Source organism: Musa acuminata, chromosome BXJ2-8 (genome assembly GCF_036884655.1).
Source record: "Musa acuminata AAA Group cultivar baxijiao chromosome BXJ2-8, Cavendish_Baxijiao_AAA, whole genome shotgun sequence".
NCBI classification, from domain to species: domain Eukaryota; kingdom Viridiplantae; phylum Streptophyta; class Magnoliopsida; order Zingiberales; family Musaceae; genus Musa; species Musa acuminata.
The window spans coordinates 39,711,383-39,731,538 of NC_088345.1; the positions used below are offsets into that span (position 1 = coordinate 39,711,383).

Genomic DNA, 20,156 nt, shown 5'->3' on the forward strand with positions numbered 1-20,156 from the left:
ATCTATTTATGACCCTAAATAGACTTCTAAAGAATGGTATATATGGCTTCACGACACCGTTAAGTTTTGCTTCACGACACCATTAATTTTTTCAGATTTAAAAAAATATAGTTGATCAGTATATATATCTAACGATTAATGAAAATATGTTTATTACATTGGTCATATATATAAATGATATTTTGCTTATCATAAATGATCTTGATTTATTAGACGAAATTAAAAAAATTTATCAAGAACTTTAAGATGATTCATATGACAACTTATATTAATGGCACAAAGATATCTATGGATACATCTCAATAATTACTAAAATTATCTTAGAAATGATATATTGATCAATTTTGAGAGATTTAGTATGTAACTTCGTTAAATAAATATTTCACCTATAATCAAAAGCTAAAAAATTTTAATTAAAACTAATATTTTTAATATAATTTTAAAAATTAAATAAAAAATATATTTTATGTATGGATAGTTAAAAGTTTATTATATGCTCAAGTTTATGTCAGACTAGATATCAATTTTGTAGTCACGATATTAGGTGGATATTAGAATTATCAAGGAATGAAATATTAGAAAACTACAAAGAAAGTTATAAGATAACTATAATAGATGATGGATCATATGTCTACAAATAGGATATTAGATCAACTTGAAGTTATGATATCTCAATATGTTGATTTCGTAAATTACCTCGATAATTTATAGTTTATATTTATATTAGTTAAAGGGATAATTTACAAAGAAAAATATAAAATAATATATTATTATTATATTATCAATAATAAAAATTAATTTTATAGTATGCTTTGAAACTACCGATCAAACTCTTTGACTATTAAATTTCATCTCAAGATTTGTTGTGATCAGAGTTAATTATCAAGTCATCCAATATATTTTGTGACATACTATAATAGTTTTCTTTTCTAAGAATAATAAGTATTGTAGTTTTAAGCATTTTGGCATAAAGTATTTAATGGTTAGAGAAAAAGTACATAAATAACTATATCAATTAAGAATTTAAGTTTTACTGTATTGATTGATGCTTTATTGTCTAAAGTATTTGAAAGAATATGTTCTTATGATTAGGTTCATAAGTAACCCATAAAAAAAAACTATGATAATGCTTGTTTCAATGGATATTATAATTGATATTTTAACTTACATAATTAACATTATTTATTTCTACTATTAAGCTCATATTTTAGGTATGTATATATTATGATTGAATATGATAAAGGATTATCTTAATAAGATAAATTATAAGAGTCATTATGAATTTTATTATGAAAGATTAAAAGAATTGTATTACATAAAATTGAGTATAATATTGATAATATACAACAATTATGACTCATATTTATAGTCGGACTTAATATAGTATTCTTATATTTATTGAATTTATTGGTTTATTTTTTTGAAAATCATGTACACATGTAAAAGACTTTTAAAAATTTTTAAATCTAATTTGATAAAAACATTTTTATATAATATTTTATTTTATTTATTATGATTTTTTAACTTTTATTTTGTATTTACTCGTTGATGGGTTAAGCAGGACAATGTTCGATTATATGACCTTATTTAAATTTAATCAGAATATATTAAAGTTTCAATTGGATTCTGATTTATAATATCACCGAGTGGAATGAAAGTTGATAAGAAAATTCTCATAATTTTTCTTTTTTAGATTTTCTAAGCTCTAGGGATTAAAAATAAATTATGAATACCTTTTTTCCTATCATTATGATTTGTAAAATATATAAAGAGAAAGTAGAATAATTCAGTTTTCTTCTTACATATCGACACTATATATTTCAACCTAGTGTTTAATGCCAAATTAGATAAAGGTATTCAATCAATAATGACATTTAAAGATATATAAATTTAATTTTTAATCTATATTGTTTTATTTTGATCTTAACGTTTAAATTATTCCATCTGATATTATTTTTATGCTTACAAAGTCGATCTTAATGATTCCACGATTCCAAATGAAAGGATCGTCACTCATTAAAAAATATTACACCTCAATATCAGCTGTTCACCACGCGGGCTGCTGTATGTACAGTCCCAAGAGTTCACACGGAGGAAGTTGTCGTCGATTACATCCAAATTCGGACACATTACCGTCCTATGGATCGCAAGCAAACAAGGAAGGACTGAATGATTGTGACCAAAGAGAATAATGTTATTTCTTTGTTGATATTTTATATTCAGAATCTCAAGATAAGGAATTAGTCTACTGACCATGTGCACCGCGAGTGACAAACACTTTAGCACCATGTAATAATGCAACCAAGCCGCCAAGCTCGTCCTCTTCATCCCTCCCTGCAAATATTCTCTATCTTGATCCGATATTGTTTTATTGAATGAGACTTCCATCCACGTAAGATAAAGATAAGAGGGCTTGAAAGAGTTGGGATTGTGCGTTCTACCCATAATCTAAAATATAATATTATATATATACCTGATTAATTTACAAATTTCTAACACTATTATTATATATGGGTTTAAAAAAAAATGTTTTCAAGTTTTTCAGCACAAACGTTCCACATTTTCTCTTTCTTATGAACCGATCTATAAGATGAATTGATCTAATATTTTTAGTAATACTAAAAAATATTATATAATATTTTTATATAAATTTTGTAATAACATAGTGTTTAAATATATTATATTATGTTATAGTGTTTTTAACAATACTAAAAAAATATTGTAATGTAATATAAAAATATTATAACATAATAATTTTGTTTTCAATAATACTAAACAATACTTTTGTACTACGAATTGGTCCGTAGAAAAAAATGACGGAATGGGAAAGAAAAGGAGTAGGTGGCTGATATATTTCAAGTATTAGTAAAAATATAGGCGTTGCTTAAGAATTCTAAAAATGTGAAGCGTTTTTCAGAAAAAAAAAAAATCCAAAGAAGAAGTTTTTTTTCTGGGAATTCGAATTCACCCATTATATATCATATGCTATCTATTAGAAATAGAAAATATATAATTTTTATGCTTTCCTGAGAAGGAAAAAAAAATCTTATTGCAATGTGCACTTTCAATCCTTTTTTTTTCACATTTTACTCGAACCCTTTACTAATTTATGGCTGAATGAGCTGCAAATTCCACATCGTTTAACGGCACAACTAATGACGACCATACATGAAGTGATTAATAGTTTATGGTAAGTGTATATATACTCTTAAAGCATCATTACTTTTTATTGATGAACTATTTACTCGTCTGGTTAAGGAGGATAGATAATACGTAGAATCCTTTAATTTTCAGGGTTCTTATATATTATTTATTTTATTTTATGTGAATCTGTTCTAACTCTAAAAAAATAAAAAATAAAATGAGTTTGATGATGCAATGGTTAGTCCTTTAAATTTAAAGCTTAATGACTTGAGTTTGAATATTGGTAAAGTAATTTATTTTTTTTAGTCAATCAAAATCGATGATTCTAGAATTGAAATCGGAATCACCTAATATCGATTCATTCAAATAAAGTCACTTAAAATAGGTTTGGTTCCAATTTTGATAAAATCCAAATTAACAATTTCGAAATCATGTCTAATATAGATTCAGTTTATATTCTAATGGGATCGCTTGGAATCGATTCGGTTTCAATTTTAACATAATTCAAATCAGTGATTTCACATATCGATTTGATTTAAATTTTGATAAAATCTAAATTATCGAGGTGATCACCCATCGTATGTAAGAGAGAATAATTTACCAGACAAGTGAATATATGGTTCGAATTTTGACCAAAAGATTTTTCGAGAAAAAGAAAATGCTAATAAATTAAATAGATGTCGTTAAAATAATTGGAGATAAATAAAATGTTCACGAAGTAGCTGCGATCGGAGTACAATATATATATATATATATATATATATATATATATATATATATATATATATATATATATATATATATATATATATATATATATATATAATAAGACTCATGTAATATCAATTCAACAGCGAAAAGATAATGTTGATAGTATTCTCGTCGCCACTCAATGCTAATATTTGGATTCTAGAGAAAAATATCCTCTCTCTCCATCTATAAAATCGACTCCTTATCATTTCCATCACTACTACAGCAGCAGCATGGTTAGGATACCGGAGGTAAGGCTGAACTCAGGGGGAAAGCCAATGCCGCGTATCGGCATGGGCACGGCGGTGTACCCTTTCGCCTCATCCGAAGCCATGCGCGCCGCCATTCTCAGGTCCATCGAACTCGGCTACCGCCACTTTGACACCGCCGCGCTCTACCAGTCCGAGGAGCCGCTCGGCGCTGCCATCGCCGACGCCCTCCGCGCCGGCGCCATCCGCTCCCGCGACGAGCTCTTCATCACCTCCAAGCTGTGGTGCAGCGACGCCCACCCTCATCTCGTCCTCTCCGCCCTCCAAAAGACTCTTCGGTAGTCCTCCAAACTCATCTCAACCTTCATGTTCGACGTAACGCCTTGTCTTCTACCCCCATCTTCCCCGTGTTTCAGCAACCTGCAGCTGGAGTACCTCGACCTCTACCTCGTGCACTGGCCGGTAAGCACAAGACCGGGGAAGTACGAGCTGCCGCCGGCGAAAGAGGACCTCTTGCCCATCGACATGAGCGAGGTGTGGAGGGCCATGGAGGAGTGCCATGCTCTCGGCCTAACGAAGTCCATAGGCGTCAGCAACTTATCCTCCAAGAAGCTGGAAACGCTACTCTCCGTTGCCAAGATCCCTCCTGCTGTCAATCAGGTACTGATCATATAACCCAACTAGATGTATGATTCAATCTTGGAGATGGTTGCATCACGCGTACTGTTGTGTGAGGATAAGGTGGAGGTGAACCCTCTGTGGCAGCAGCAGAAGCTGAGGGAGTTTTGTGTGGCTAAGGGGATTCAGGTGTGCGCCTACTCGCCCTTGGGGGCCAAAGGAACGCACTGGGGGCAAAACTGGGTCATGGACTGTGGTGTCCTCAAAGAGATAGCTGCAGCCAAGGGGAAGACTCTTGCTCAGGTAATGACTGTGCGGTAAACATACACCAACACAAAAGAGGTGGGGTTTGGAATCAAACGCATTGTGAGCATGTGGACAGATTTGCTTGAGGTGGGTGTACGAGCAAGGAGACTGTGTTCTGGTGAAGAGCTTCAACGAGGAGAGGATGGTGGAAAACCTGGACATACTGGATTGGGAGCTGAGCGATGAAGATAAGCATAAGATTGGTCAGATTCCACAGCGGAAAGGGTTCCCTGGCTACGATTTCGTGTCTGATGATGGCCCCTACAAATCCACTGAAGAGCTGTGGGATGGTGAGATCAAATAAGTAATGGGGGGGGGGAAGACAAACCTATCTCATGTCGTGTTCTTTGGATGTAGAACTAAGATTCTCATGTATGCTAGAATCTAGAATCATTAAAATAAAAAACCTGCTTCATCGTCTTTCTGGTTTTTCTTTCGGTTTCTCTTTCATGTTAGAATAGACTCATACGGGCAAAAACATAATCAGGATTAAAATATAATTTATAATTAATAAAAAATAAAGTGTATATATCTTTGGATATCGAATTGAATACCTCGGATATCATGAAGCCTCAAAAAATTCGTACATGAATAAACTATATCATTCTTCCCTTTTCCTATTTTTCACACGAGAGTACTATAATAATGGTACTGACGATCAATTATAAGAACTCGAACCCTATCATTATATAGATGAGAACAGAAAAACTAGATATAGTTAACTTGAGAGAGTCCCTCCAATTAAGATAGTCTCCCATGATTATGATTCTTGATCAATAATTTTAATCAGTGTCCAATTAATTGTCAATTAAAGTGAAACATAAAAAAATATTATTACGATCATATATCTTAGTTTCACCCAAAGGAGAACTTTGATATGCATTTGCAGTTTATTTGCATGGCTGAATCTGATTATGTGATGATGTTTTTACTCAAGGTATTAATGTGAGAGTATTTTGTCATGTATTTCAAGATATATATTCCTGTGTCTCATCATTCGTGTGTTTTGTTTGTTCTCTTATTTAACGGATTAAACTTCTCCCATTGGTGTAAACAAGTCCAGTTTCACCTTTGTGTTTAGGATCTTGATTTGGCACTTCAAGTTGAGACGCCCACTGCTGTCACTAATATTAACAGTGATAAAGAAAGAAAAGGCTTTCCATAAAGTTTGGAAAAGATCAAATAGATTAAGTTTATCGTTATGCGAATGATTGTTGCAAGTAGCATTAAGTCAACTCTTCCCAAAATTGATAGTGCTAAGGAATTCATGAAATTTATAGAACAGCATTCTCAAACTGCTGACAATTCTTTTCTCGGTACATTAATGAGCAAATTAACCACCATGAAATTTGATGGTTCTTGTACCATGCATGAGCATGTCATTAAAATGATAAATTTAACAGTAAAATTAAAGGCTCTAGGAATGAATGTGGATGGGTATTTCTTAGTACAGTTTATACTTAATTCTTTGCCTCCTATTTCAGATGAACTATAACACTATTAAGGATAAGTGGAGTATTCCATAAGTTGACTAGTATATTTGCTCAACAAGAGACAAGACTTAAGAATCAAGAGACTCATTATGTTCATTTTATAAGTCATCAAAAAGATGGAGAGAACATGAAAAAAAAAGTCTAGAAAGAGCATAAAAAAAGGATTGCACAATGTGAACAAATCCTACAAAGCAACTTAAATCCGCAAAAAGGAACATATAAATCATAGATGTCATTTATGTAAGAAGGTAGGGAACTATTTGTTAGAACCCTTGCAGATTCTAAACTTGGGGTTGATCTCTTTAGGGGATCGACCTCCTTGGAACTCTATAGGGGTTCCTCCCTCCAAGTTGCTGCTCAAAGGCTGCAGAAAAGATTCATCTATTGCTTAAGAAAAGAGAAGGAATACATGGCTATTTATAGGGCTTCTAAACCCTAACTCCTAATAGGACTCCTACTTAAGACTCTTACTTCTAACCAACTCCTAATAGAACTCCTACTCAAGACTCCTATTCCCTTACAACTCCTAATTCTTCTCTAAGAAAAAACCTCCTACATGAATGCCCCTCACAATTAGGACTCTCCTAGCTAGAGTCCTAACAGAATGTCCCTCTCAATTAGGACTCTCCTAGCTAGAGTCCTAACATTTTTACATGAATGTCCCTCACAATTAGGACTCTCCAAGCTAGAGTCCTAACAGACCCACCCTCTTCAAATCAGCCTTGTCCTCGAGGCTGATGATTCATGAATTCTGGGAATTTGATCTTCAAGTCATCATAGTTCTCCCAAGTGACATCTTCTTTTGGTAGGTTCGCCCACTGTATTAGCACTTCATTAGTGGGTCGTCGTCGTCGAGTCACGATCCGTCGATCAATAATGGCACTTGGCTGGGTCTGGAGTTCTCTTTGGGTAGTCATATTTGGTGGGTGGCTTTGGGCTGTCTCCAAGCACCTGTTTAAAACTTTCGGTTGGCTGTTGGTTTGTGGGTGATATGTCGTACTCCTTTTCAATTTAGTACACTGCATATAGAATAACTTTGTCCAAAATCTGCTATTGAAGATGCAAGTAGAATTTGTCACAAGCACAATGTGTCCCTTATAGTGTAATTCTTTTGAGTCCCAATTGTAATGAGCCATGGGGCTTGGTGCTTCCTCCAATTTTTTTATAATCTTACTAGTATCTGAATCTTCCTGCCATTCCATCTTAATATCCTCAAGGAAGTCGCTGGTCGGAAGTGAAACGGTCGAAACTTCAACTTGCTCGGGTAGCTGCGAAAGCACATCTGCAAGAACATTCTCTTTCCCCTTTTTGTAAGTTATTTCAAAATCAAATCCAAGAAGTTTTGTTACCCATTTTTGCTGCTCGGGGGAAGATATCTTCTGCTCCAAGAGATATTTTAGGCTTTTATGGTCGGTCTTGATTTGAAAGTATTGCCTGATAAAGTACAATCTCCACCTCGTTGCTGCGCGCACAATGGCGAGCATCTCCTTATCATATGTTGACATATTTTGATCGGAGGGAGATAATGCCTTGCTAGTGTATGCGAGTTGTCGACCATCTTGCATGAGAATGGCTCCAATTCTGACTCCAGATGTGTCGGCCTCAATAATGAAGGGTCGGTTGAAATCTGGTAGTGTTAGCACCGGCGTCGTCGTCATGGCTGCCTTAAGTTTGTCGAAGGCAGCGGAGGCTCTGTCCAACCATTGGAAGACATCTTTTTCTAGTAAGGAAGTAAGTGGTGCACTGATCTTTCTATAGTTTTTCACGAACTTGCGGTAGTAGCCAGTTAAACCCAGAAAGTCATGTAGCAATTTTATGTTTCTCGAGGTCGGCCAGTTTTGCATTGCTCCAATTTTGAAGGGGTCCACTGCCACACCTTCCTCTGATATGATATGCCCAAGATATTCCACCTTTTGTTGAAGAAAGCAAAAATTCGTGGTTGTTGTGTGTTCAAAAGGTGGTTTTCCGTATGTCTTCTTCGCATGCTCGTATTTGATGATACCCGGATCAAAGGTCCAACTTTGTAAAGATTTGTGCTCCCTTTCATCTAGCAATTCATCTACTATTGGAATAAAGTATTTGTCCTTGATGATTATGCCATTGAGAGCTCGGTAATCAACACATATTCGCCTTGTTCCGTCCTTCTTGCGTACAAGTAGCACCAGCGAAGAGTAGAGGTTGCAAATTGGCCGAATAACTCCTGTTTCGAGCATCTCTTTTATAATCCTTTATATTTCATCCTTTTGGAGATGTGGATACTGATATGGTTGAGCATTTGCTGAAGATTTGCCTGGAAGAATCATTATACAATGATCATGCCGACAGGTAAGAGGTAGGTTGCATGGTTCGTCAAATATATTTGAAATTTCAGTAAGCAAAGGAAGTAGATTTGGATCTTCAAATTCTGTTGGCTCTCCCTTAGTTTGCTGCTCAAGTTGTACCAAAAAGCCACTGCATGCTTTATGCAAAACATTCTCCATTTGTTGTGTGCAAATCATTGTTATGTCGCCCCCACGTTTCCTGTGCAATGTCACCTGTTTCTCCTTACTGTAAAATTTCATAATTAGTTTCATAAAATTCCAAGAAATATCACCTAATGTCGTCAACCATTTAATTTTGAGCATGGCCTCATGATTGTTAAGAGGGAGAAGGAAGAAATCTGCAATTATCTCTTGGTCCTGCAGCAATAGTTTCTCCTGCAAGCGCCTATGATCACAATTCAAAATCCGTCCGTCGGTGACCTTAACATCAAACCTGCAGCGATTCTCGATAGGTAATGATATCCGAACAGCAAGCTTACTATTTAGGAAGTTAGTAGTACTGCCCGTGTCGATGAGAACAGTAATTGGTTGTTGTTTGAGAAGACCTCCAATTTTCATCGTTTGCGGGTTTGAGTAGCTAGCTAGTGTATGTACCGTAACTTCGGTCGGTTGTGGCTCTTCTTCTGCATCTTCTTCTTCATGTTCAAGGCTCTCTTTTGGATGTTCAATGACCTCTTCTTCTATCGGTTCAATCATAAGAAGTCCCCCTTTACTACAGCGATGCTCACGGCTCCACGGCTCGTTACAATGCCAACATAACCCCTTCGCATATCGCTCCCGAAGCTCTTCTATTGTTAACCTCTTTAGTGTAGGGACTTGGTCGACAGTAGGGGGTGCTAAGGGCTTCAATATTACTGGTTGAGGAGAGACCCTAGTCCTCCGAGCTTCATGGTTCAATTGCTCCTCTTGATGTCGTGCGAAAGAGATGGCTGCCATAAGCATATACGGTTGTCGCGCTTTAACTTCTCCTCGGATCTCCGGCTTCAAGCCCTCAATGAAGGTCCACAATAGTTGTTTTTGAGACCAATCATGAGTTTGATTAGATAACATTTCAAACCTAGTTTGGTACTCCTGAATGGTGAAGGTTTGTTGGATCTTTGCTAGTTGTTCGTCAATATTCTCGTAATTGATTGGTCTGAAGCGAATCAGTAGTCCTTCTTTGAATTGTCACCATGAAAGGACTCCATAAGTATGTTCAAACCAGTCAAACCACTGTATAGCATCCCCTTCAAGATGTATAGCTGTAATTTTCACCATAGATGCATCCGCGATTTTATGGTACCGAAAATATCGCTCCGCGTGCAAGATCCAACCAATCGGGTCTCCTTCTTCCCATCTAGGGAAGTCCACCCTTATGCGTGGATAATTGGGATCGATCATAGAGCCTCCCCTCCCTTAGAACTCATCTCTTCGGGCCTGGTGCGATTGGGCAAAGCTCTCTCCGTGATATGAATTTTTCGGACTTAGTAGTCGGCCCAATCTGAGTTCGGTAAAGAGCGTCCGAATCTTATCCTCCATTCGCGCCTCCAAGGCTTCGAATTTAGCATCGATTACCTCCTTAGATGCCATAGTATATGCCTCCAAATCTATAATGTTAAGATCTCTCTTTTGTTGTCAGGTTAAAGGCATGTATAGGTTAAGAGAAGTGATGGTCGAAAGGGTTGGTGGATCGGTGGATGTAGGCTACGATTTAGGCTTGTTTTGTGGCTGTTTTGGGTACAGTTTGAGGGTGTGGTTTGGCAGAGTTTTAGGGTTGTGGATGAAAGTTTTGGATCTGTGGTAGATGGTAGCAAAGGTTTGACAGAAATCCGTAGAATTTGCAGCAAGTATGTGCTGCTGTCTTGTAAGAGTAGAATTGTCGTCGAAGAAACAACGGTTTCTCGATGTAATTTCCGCCAAAAACTTAAGAGAATTGAGGAGGAAATTGATAGCAAAATCACAGTTTATATGACAGCAAGGATATCTAATTTAATCAAGAAAATTTCGGCAGTATAATAGCAAGGAAATTGGTGCAAGTTGCAATTGCAGAATTGTCGTCGAAAAATTTCAGTGGGTTACGATGAAAATTTGCAGCAACATAAAATCGTTTTTAGAGATGAATTTCTTAATAGATCAATCTTAGATGGAAGCCAAGATGATCTATGAAGTGTATAAGAAATTTAATTCAAAAAAGATTGCAAATAGATGGGTTAAGGCAACGATATGCACCTGAAATTTTCTGCAGCATAGATTTTCAAGTGCAGCAGATTGGACATAAAAGATCAGTAGTTTATATTAAGAATTTTTCGATGAAACCAAAGGGAAATCCACTGATAGGAAGTGTCAAAGATGTCATAAAAATTTCGTAGAAATTTGGATAGAAAAAGCAGAGTAGCAAGATCAAACAGATGGTGCTATGCAGCTTGAATTCTGCAATTCAAGTGCAGCAGATTGGACATAAAAGATTAGTAGTTTATATTGAGAATTTTTTGATGAAACTAAAGGAAATTCCACTGTTAAGAAGTGTCAAAGATGTCATAAAAATTTCGTAGAAATTTGGATAGAAAAAGCACAGTAGCAAGATCAAACAGATGGTGCTATGCGGTTGGAATTCTGCAATGTATCTTTCGTCGTAGAGATGAAAACTTTGTGACGAAAAGTTTATGCAGCAATATAGGAACGATTTTTTTTTTTTTTTTGGATTTTCGAATAAGGATAACTAAATTGCAGCAGCAGTAAGGTAGGAAACCAGAACCTGTTGCAATTCACGGGGAGATCAAAGGATGATCTGTGGTGGTGGAGATGATGACGGAATTCGGTGACGATCTTTTAAGCAATTGTGGGAATTGCTTTGGATGGTTGTAGAGGGTTGATGGATGGCTGTGGAAGGGCAGCGAGACGCCAAGAACGCTGCTCTGATACCAGGTGTTAGAACCCTTGCAGATTCTAAACTTGGGGTTGATCTCTTTAGGGGATCGGCCTCCTTGGAACTCTATAAGGGTTCCTCCCTCCAAGTTGCTGCTCAAAGGCTGCAGAAAAGATTCATCTATTGCTTAAGAAAAGAGAAGGAATACATGGCTATTTATAGGGCTTCTAAACCCTAACTCCTAATAGGACTCCTACTTAAGACTCTTACTTCTAACCAACTCCTAATAGAACTCCTACTCAAGACTCCTATTCCCTTACAACTCCTAATTCTTCTCTAAGAAAAAACCTCCTACATGAATGCCCCTCACAATTAGGACTCTCCTAGCTAGAGTCCTAACAGAATGTCCCTCTCAATTAGGACTCTCCTAGCTAGAGTCCTAACATTTTTACATGAATGTCCCTCACAATTAGGACTCTCCAAGCTAGAGTCCTAACACTATTAGACAACTTACCCAAAATGAATTGTTTGGTTCAAAAAAGAAAGATAAGTCTTGTGCTTTTATATTTATACAGAAATATTTTATAACAATACTTGTTGAATTAATTCCGACTCAACCAACTCGTATGATGGAGGATTCCTTACATTTCAAACCACAAAAACAAATGAAAACGTCGTTTTCATGCCAAATCGGGACAAAGCTCTAGTTAAATGCGTTGGGAGTTATCGATATTAGGCATTACTTATATTTGTCTCAAACTCTTTATGTACCTACTTTTTTTAAAAACTAATTTCATTATCAAAACTTAATAAAATGATATTTTCTTTTTAAGTTCAGTTGTGGATCCTTCAGTTTATTTCAGAATATTATTATTGTTTATAGAAATGGTTTATATAGATTAATCCTTGATGGTCTCTTTACTGAGACATTATTTATTTTATATTATTAATAATAACGATTTTACCCTATAGTAGCTCATCTGTCATCGAGACCGATACCAAAGCAAGGCTCCAGGTCACCAACCCTTAAATGGTGTTGCATCCCAATGTATACTACATCAATGACTAATAATAATTATCCTACCTTATCAAAATCAAATAATAAACTCATGACATACTAACCTAGTCATGCAGTTTATATTACTTGTTGAATCTCATATTTGTGATCTAATCTACATTTTGAGTGATGAAATCAATTGATAAGTTTATGATCTAATCTATATTTTTAGTGACATAGGACTACTTTCGATCAATGAGAGGTAAATTGATTAAAGCAGGAGGAATTAGACGTTGAGCCAAAGTTGAACATGGTAGAAGATTGGATGATGAGCCAAAAGATCGATCGACGTGTCGGTAAAAGGACTTTGTACCATAAGTTCGGGTATCGAGCTGAGGGATCGGACATTGCGCTAAGGAGATCAGATATTGCGGAAGGTCAACATGCTAATTAGGCAATACGCCAATGGAGAGGACGATGCATTGAAAGATTGGACGAAGCGCCGGATGAACCAATGACAAGCCAGACAAAGGATTCATGTTTTGTAATCATTTGTCTAAATGAAAGTAGTTTAGGAGGCTAATTGAGTTAGTTTTTAGTGTAATCATGCTAACTCGATTAGAGGCTAATTGGGACCAATTTGGGCTCATTAGGAGGCTCATTCAATGACCCAAAAGTTGGGTCAAGCAATGGCACCACCGGTCCAAACGGTGGAACCGCTAGAGGCTCAATATCTAAGATAGTCTTCGAGACTGTATTAAGCGATGGTACTACCAAATTAGGTGGTGGTACCGCCCAATGTCAAACAATGGTACCACTGTTAGGATCAAGAGTCGAGGTCGGCACTAAGAGGGGGGGTGAATTAGTGCAGCTGTAAAATCATGTCTTCAAAAACTTTCGTACGATAAAATCTATTTAAGTTGAAAACAATTTTGGAAACTTAACATGAAAGCATATGAAAGTGTAGTAACTAAGTAAAATAGTTTGCAGTAAGGTAAATAGCAATAAGTAAATGCAAACTAGAGTTTTAGAGTGGTTCGGTCAACGTAACTTACATCCACTTTCGGCTTCCTCCTCCGACGAGGTCACCGATGTCCACTAGAGGACTTTCTTCAATAGGCGAAGACCAACCACATTTTACACCCCTCTTCTCCTTTTTACGGGTTTAGGAGATAACTCTTACAAGCACTTACTTACTCCTCTCTCAAACTAGTCTAATACTTAGAAGAGGGAGAGGAGATTACATAAGATTTTAGCAACATTTCTTTCTTTTTAGACTCTTTGTGCTTGTGTACTTTAACCAGGGATGAGAGGGGTATTTATAGGCTTCAAGTTGATTCAAACTTAGAGCCTAAAACTTTCCCATCCTGGGTTCCCCGAGCACGGGTGGTACTACCGCCTACGTTGGGCGGTACCACCACCCAATGTTAGTCGACATTGACACTGTCCTGGGTGGTAGCACTGCCCAGGTCTGGCGGTACCACCGCCTGGGGGCAGTGCTGGGCGGTACCACCACCCAGACTGGCGGTACCACCACCTTGCACCCTACTAGGGGCGGTACCACCGCCTAACATAGTCTCGAAGATTGTGCCACGATGGTGAGACTTATTGGGGCACTGTTTAGGCCTCTTATTGGGTCTAACACAGTTCTTACATGGGCCTAACTGGCCCTTAATTGGGTTGGCCCAAATCCAAACCCAATTACGTGCTAACTACTAAATCCTAAGATATTTGCTAAGCAAAACAAGTCCCTATGTCTATTTTTCTAGCGAGCTTCCGGCGAACTCCTAGACTTCATGACGATCTTCTTGGCGAGTTCCGATGAGCTTCTCTGGCAAGCTCTGAGACTTCTCAGCTGGTTCCTCCAGAACTTCCGATGAATGTCCGCACTTCCGATGAACTCTCGAACTCCTAACGTAATCGCGTCCTTGACTCCGGGACTTCATTTTGCTTTATGCATTGCTATCGTAGTTAATCCTACACATGTAAAAACATACTTCGATCTAGACAATTAATACTAAGCATTAATCAAGTTGTCCAGCATGTCATTGGTCTCTCGACACCTCATCCGATTCTTCGGTGCATCGTCCTCTCTTGTAGCCTATTGCCCAATCAACTAGTTGACTCCGCAACTCCAATATCCTTAGCGCAATATCTGCTCTTCTTGGCCCGATGTCCAAATCTATGGCCCGAAGCCCTTTGTCGATACGTCGACCGATCCACCGGTCCGACGTCCAATCTTCTGACATTTTTTCCCCCGGCACAACATGATTTTTCCTACTTTAATTGTCTTATCCTGATTGAAGCATCCTGTGTCACTCAAATATAGATTAAAATATAAATACATATCAATTGGTTTCATCATCAAAATACGAGATTCAACAATCGCCCCCTTTTTGATAATGACAACCAATTGATGATCCCGGAGTTGAAACAAACTCCCCCTATCAATATGCCTTATTGATAGAAACTCTTGGATTCAAAAATCTAAGTAAACATGTCATGATCAAATCATGCATGACATCAACATACTTCTCCCCCTTTGTCATCAACAAAAAGGAGAAGTCTAACTATTCATATGTTTGGAAATATAAGTTCAACTTATTGCATGAAAAACATAATATCAAGTTTTATCATCATGCAATTTGAAGCTAGAAAATTTAGCAAGTGTTACATCATGCTTAGAATATTCAAGCTATCAAGTTTTAGATATGCAAGTTTTACAACATACAAGCTAGCAAATTTAAAGATGTGCAAATTGACATATTTTCTTTTCTTTGTGATGTGCAAGATAGCATTTCTTTATAATGTTCAAGATAGCAAGTTATACATCATGCAGGCTAGCAAATTAGAAATGTTCAAGAAAGCAACTCTTGCTTCTTGAAATATGCAAGTTACAAGCTAGCAAATTTTTGCTTCCTTTGCAATGTTTGAGCTAGCAATTTTGCTTCTATTGTAAAGTATAAGTTATCATGTTTTGCATCTAGAGCTAGCAATATTTCTCCCCCTTTGTCATTGTAAGGGAAGATCCTTTACATCAATTTCTATATCATAACAAAGGTAAGTAACAATCTTATTTTAGCATCATTATATTTTTAAATTAAAACATGCACAATTTCAAAACCATATATTTTATTTTTCATGCATGATAAAATAAATCAATCATTATTACGATTATGACATTAAATTTTTTAAGCATTTATCAACATTTTGATCATGATACCAAACATTCATCATTTAAAGTATTAATGATACTAAACATACATCATTTTAGCAACAAATCATAGCATTTTAAATCATGATGGTATCTAAATGTCAAATTATATTGTATCCCATATTTAATGCATATTTTTATTTCATCACGTTCATTTCATCTCATCAAGAAAAATTAATTGGGTGATGAATACAAGGAGTTATACAAAAATAAATTATATCATGAGAAATAAGATCATATAAATACCAAAGGAAATGATTCATATATTAAATTTCCTCTTAAATGAAATACCAAGAAGAATTTTAGGAGAACGATTAATGAAAAATCTTGATTCACAATAAATCTTAATTTGTAAATATCAAGGAATCAAGATCATGATCTGAATAAAAATTTATTCAAATTTAAATCATCAAAATCATTTTCAACGTCCAAGAGATTCGTAAAAATGATACAAATAGATTCATCAAAATCAATAAGATAGAGAAAAATAATTTTTAAAAAATATTTTCCTCTTTTTAGTTGTCTCAATTCATATGATTGTATTTCATTTATGCCAAATAAAAACATGTATTATTTTTAAAATCGAAAGTGCAAGATTTATTATGACAAAGATCAATAAGGTACTTTCATTATGGTAAAGATCAATAATTCGTAAATCACAAGATTCATCATGAATTATAAAACCATTAAACATACTTTCAAATCAATATGCTCTAGTTTTTGTATGAAAACATACATCATAGTTTAAAGCTGAAAAGGCCACATTCATTGATGTAAAAATCGATAATCCATAAATCTCAAAAATCATTATGCATCATTTCGAAAGATAAACTCATTAAAGATTATCATTATGCATTAAATTATCAAGCATGATTTCATATTTTCAATCAAAATCATTTTGTTTGTTTATCATAAAATATATATTTTATGATTATTTTTAAAATCATTGGAATGATAAGCATGATTCCTAATTTTTGTATTTTCATTATTAAACATATAATTTTCAAGAAAAACAACTAAACTAAATTAAAAATAACTCATGAAAAATATTATGTACTTTTAAAATAAACTAAAGGCATTTTGATTACCTCAACGTTGAAAGCCGTTAAGGCGTAGTTTGCCACCTTGCCTTTGTTGATTTTCTCCTCATCTTCGGAGGAGCTCAATTCATCCCACAGTTCTTTTTTTTTCTTGCGTTCAAAGCAAGTAGTTGCATTCTTCTTATTCTTTAATTTTTGTTTCATTAACTTTTTAAAGTTCATGAGTAGTTCAAGTTCACCATCACTTGAGATTATGCTCGAGTGGTCTTCAAATGTTCTAAGTTCAAAATCTTTCCTATTCTTTAGAAGGTGATTCTCAAGTTCTTTATATGTATTGCACATCATTTCATAGGTCATCAAGGACCCTATTAGTTCTTCAATTAGAAATTGGTTCAAGTTTTTCGATTCTTGAATAGCCATTATTTTTGAATCCCAACACTTATTAAGTGAACACAAAATCTTATTTACAAGTTCAAAATCCGAAAAACATTTGCCAAGAGCTTTTAAACCATTGATGACATCCGTAAAACGGGTGTACAAAATTATGTATTTAAAAATTAATTGGTTTCGCTTGACTTCATTCGAAAAAGCTCGAAATTATGTATTAAAAAATTAATTTTTAAATCTTTAACTTTGTTAGTTTCTTCATATGTGATTTCAAGAGTGCGCCAAATATCGAAAACTATTTCACAAGTAGAAACACGATTAAACTCATTTCTATTTAAAGCGCAAAACAAGGCATTCATAGCCTTTGCATTTAGAGAAAACGTCTTCTTCTCTAAATCATTCCAATGGTTAATTGAAATAGAAGACATTTGAAAACCATATTCAACTATATACCATAAATCGAGATTCAATGAAAGCAAGAAAACTCTCATTCAAGTTTTCCAATAAGTGTAGTTCATCCCATTGAAAAAGGGAGGACAAATGAAAGAGTGACCCTCTTGAAAGCCGAAAAGAGTCATTTCTATTTAGGTGTTGAACCAAATTAGAAAACGAGATTCTGATACCAATTGTTAGGATCAAGAGTCGGGGTCGGCACTAAGAGGGGGTGAATTAGTGTAGCGGTAAAATCACGTCTTCAAAAACATTCGTACGATAAAATCTGTTTATGTTGAAAATAATTTCAGAAACTTAACTTGAAAGCATATAGAAGCATAGTAACTAAGTAAAGTAGTTTGCAGTAAGGTAAATAGCAACAAGTAAATGCAAACTTGAGTTTTAAAGTGGTTCGGTCAACGTGACCTACATCTACTTTCGGCTTCCTCCTCCGATGAGGTCACCGGTGTCCACTGGAGGTCTTCCTTTAATAGGCGAAGACCAACCACCTTTTACACCCCTCTTCTCCTTTTCACGGGTTTAGGAGATAACCCTTACAAGCACTCACTTACTCCTCTCTCAAACTAGTTTAACACTTAGAAGAGGGAGAGGAGATTGCACAAGATTTTAGTAGCGTTTCTTTCTTTTTAAACCCTTTGTGCTTGTGTGCTTTAACTAGGGATAAGAGGGGTATTTATAGGCTTCAAGTTGATTCAAACTTGGAGCCTAAAACTTTCCCATTCCGGGTTTCCTGGGCACGGGCGGTACTACCAACTGTGCTGGGTAGTACCACCGCACAGTGTTAGTAAACACTAACACTGTCCTGGGTGGTACCTGCTAGTCATAGGTGCCCAGCAAGTCAATCACGTGAGTGATGGCACGTGTGACTTGATACAGAATCTTTTTGCTTATTATATTTTGGCGTATATCACTTTATAACTATTGCATAAATGCATATATATATTGTGATGTCCTTGGATTTGTGCAATGGGAATCGGATCGTGATGAGATCACGATAATGAGATCGATTCACCTTTAAACACATATCCTAAATAATCCCGGTCATAGGTTACTTGAGAGGGACATTGTGATAACCGGATAGACTGGTGTGCTGTATACCCGTCCATATGATGGATGCAGCTGGTCTCATAAATGCTCGTGTAGGGACACTAGGGATATAGTACAGGTGCTCATTGGAGAATGAGTTCACTGATTGATCCGCTTACGGAATGTTGGATGGTTGATGATGCCTTATTGTCAGACAGCGATTCCGTAGTCCTAGTGGTGTATCTGGTCCTTAGAATTGAGACACCAAGGATGTCCTGTATGAGTGCTCCACTCTTTGATACCAAACTTATAGGTTTGGCTGTCCCAGATCTAGTACAACTGGTCATTGGGAGTGGTAGTCGATCTTACGAGGGCTATTGAGTGTCGACAGAGGATCATCCACTCTCGGCGTCATGAGAGGAATATCCCATGTGTTCTTGCTCAGACAAATCCTTGGCCAGGGTCATTCGGGTTGAGAGAGAAAGAGTTCTCCGGGAGAATCCGATTAGAGCGAGACTTGAGTAGAAACCGTATGGACAGCACCATGCTCGATATATGGTCTTTGGGATATTAGATGGATGAGGGACTATAGGTACATGGTAACTGAGGACAGACAGGTCCAATGGATTGGATTCCCCTGTATCGTCTAGGGACTACGGCGTAGTGGCCTAGTACGTCCGTAGTCGATGAGTCGAGTGAATTATTACAGAGATAATAATTCACTGAGTTAGAAGGAGTTCTAACAGGTATGACTCACGGCCAGCTCGATATTGGGCCTAGAGGGTCACACACATATGGTAGGCATTGCGATGAGTAGAGGTTCGGATATGAGATATCCGACGGAGCCCTTGTCTTATTGGATGCAGATCCAATACCCACTAGGGAAGGACCCATTACGGTTTGACACGGGATCTCTATAAATAGGAGGGATTCACAGCCTCATAGGCTAGAGTCTTTGCTTGCCTTTCCTATTCTCCTCTCCCCCACCTCAGAGTAGGCTTGGAGTTTTGAGGAGCGTCGTCGCAACCCTGCTGTGTGGATCACCGCTAGAGAGGAGGACGCTTGACCTCCTTCACCCTCTCCTAAGGATCTGCAAGGAAACAATGATATACGATCTCCCTAGGTAACACAATCTCTATACGCAGTTTTGTGTTTTGCGGATTTTTTGCGCACCAATCTTCGCACGACGACGAACATCTTTTTGGGAATCGGGGATTTTTGTTTTCTTGTTCTTCCGCTGCGCATATGATGTCGCCCCCCATGATTTCCCAACAGTGGTATCAGAGCCAGGTTGTTCGTGCGAATGATTGATTTTGAACTGCGTGTGTTGTGTTTAGGAAGAATATTGACGTC

The 20,156-nt window shown here is 36.4% G+C and overlaps 1 protein-coding gene across 1 annotated transcript; it reads left to right on the plus strand.

Annotated features, from left to right (window-relative positions):
- Positions 1–4,101: 4,101 nt before the first annotated feature.
- On the plus strand, positions 4,102–5,447 carry LOC135619463 (deoxymugineic acid synthase 1-B-like). Its single transcript, XM_065121493.1, has 4 exons — positions 4,102–4,441; positions 4,520–4,763; positions 4,845–5,024; positions 5,104–5,447. Exons 1-4 carry the CDS (start codon positions 4,128–4,130, stop codon positions 5,329–5,331), a joined length of 966 nt encoding a protein of 321 aa, XP_064977565.1. The 5' UTR covers positions 4,102–4,127; the 3' UTR covers positions 5,332–5,447.
- Positions 5,448–20,156: the final 14,709 nt, after the last annotated feature.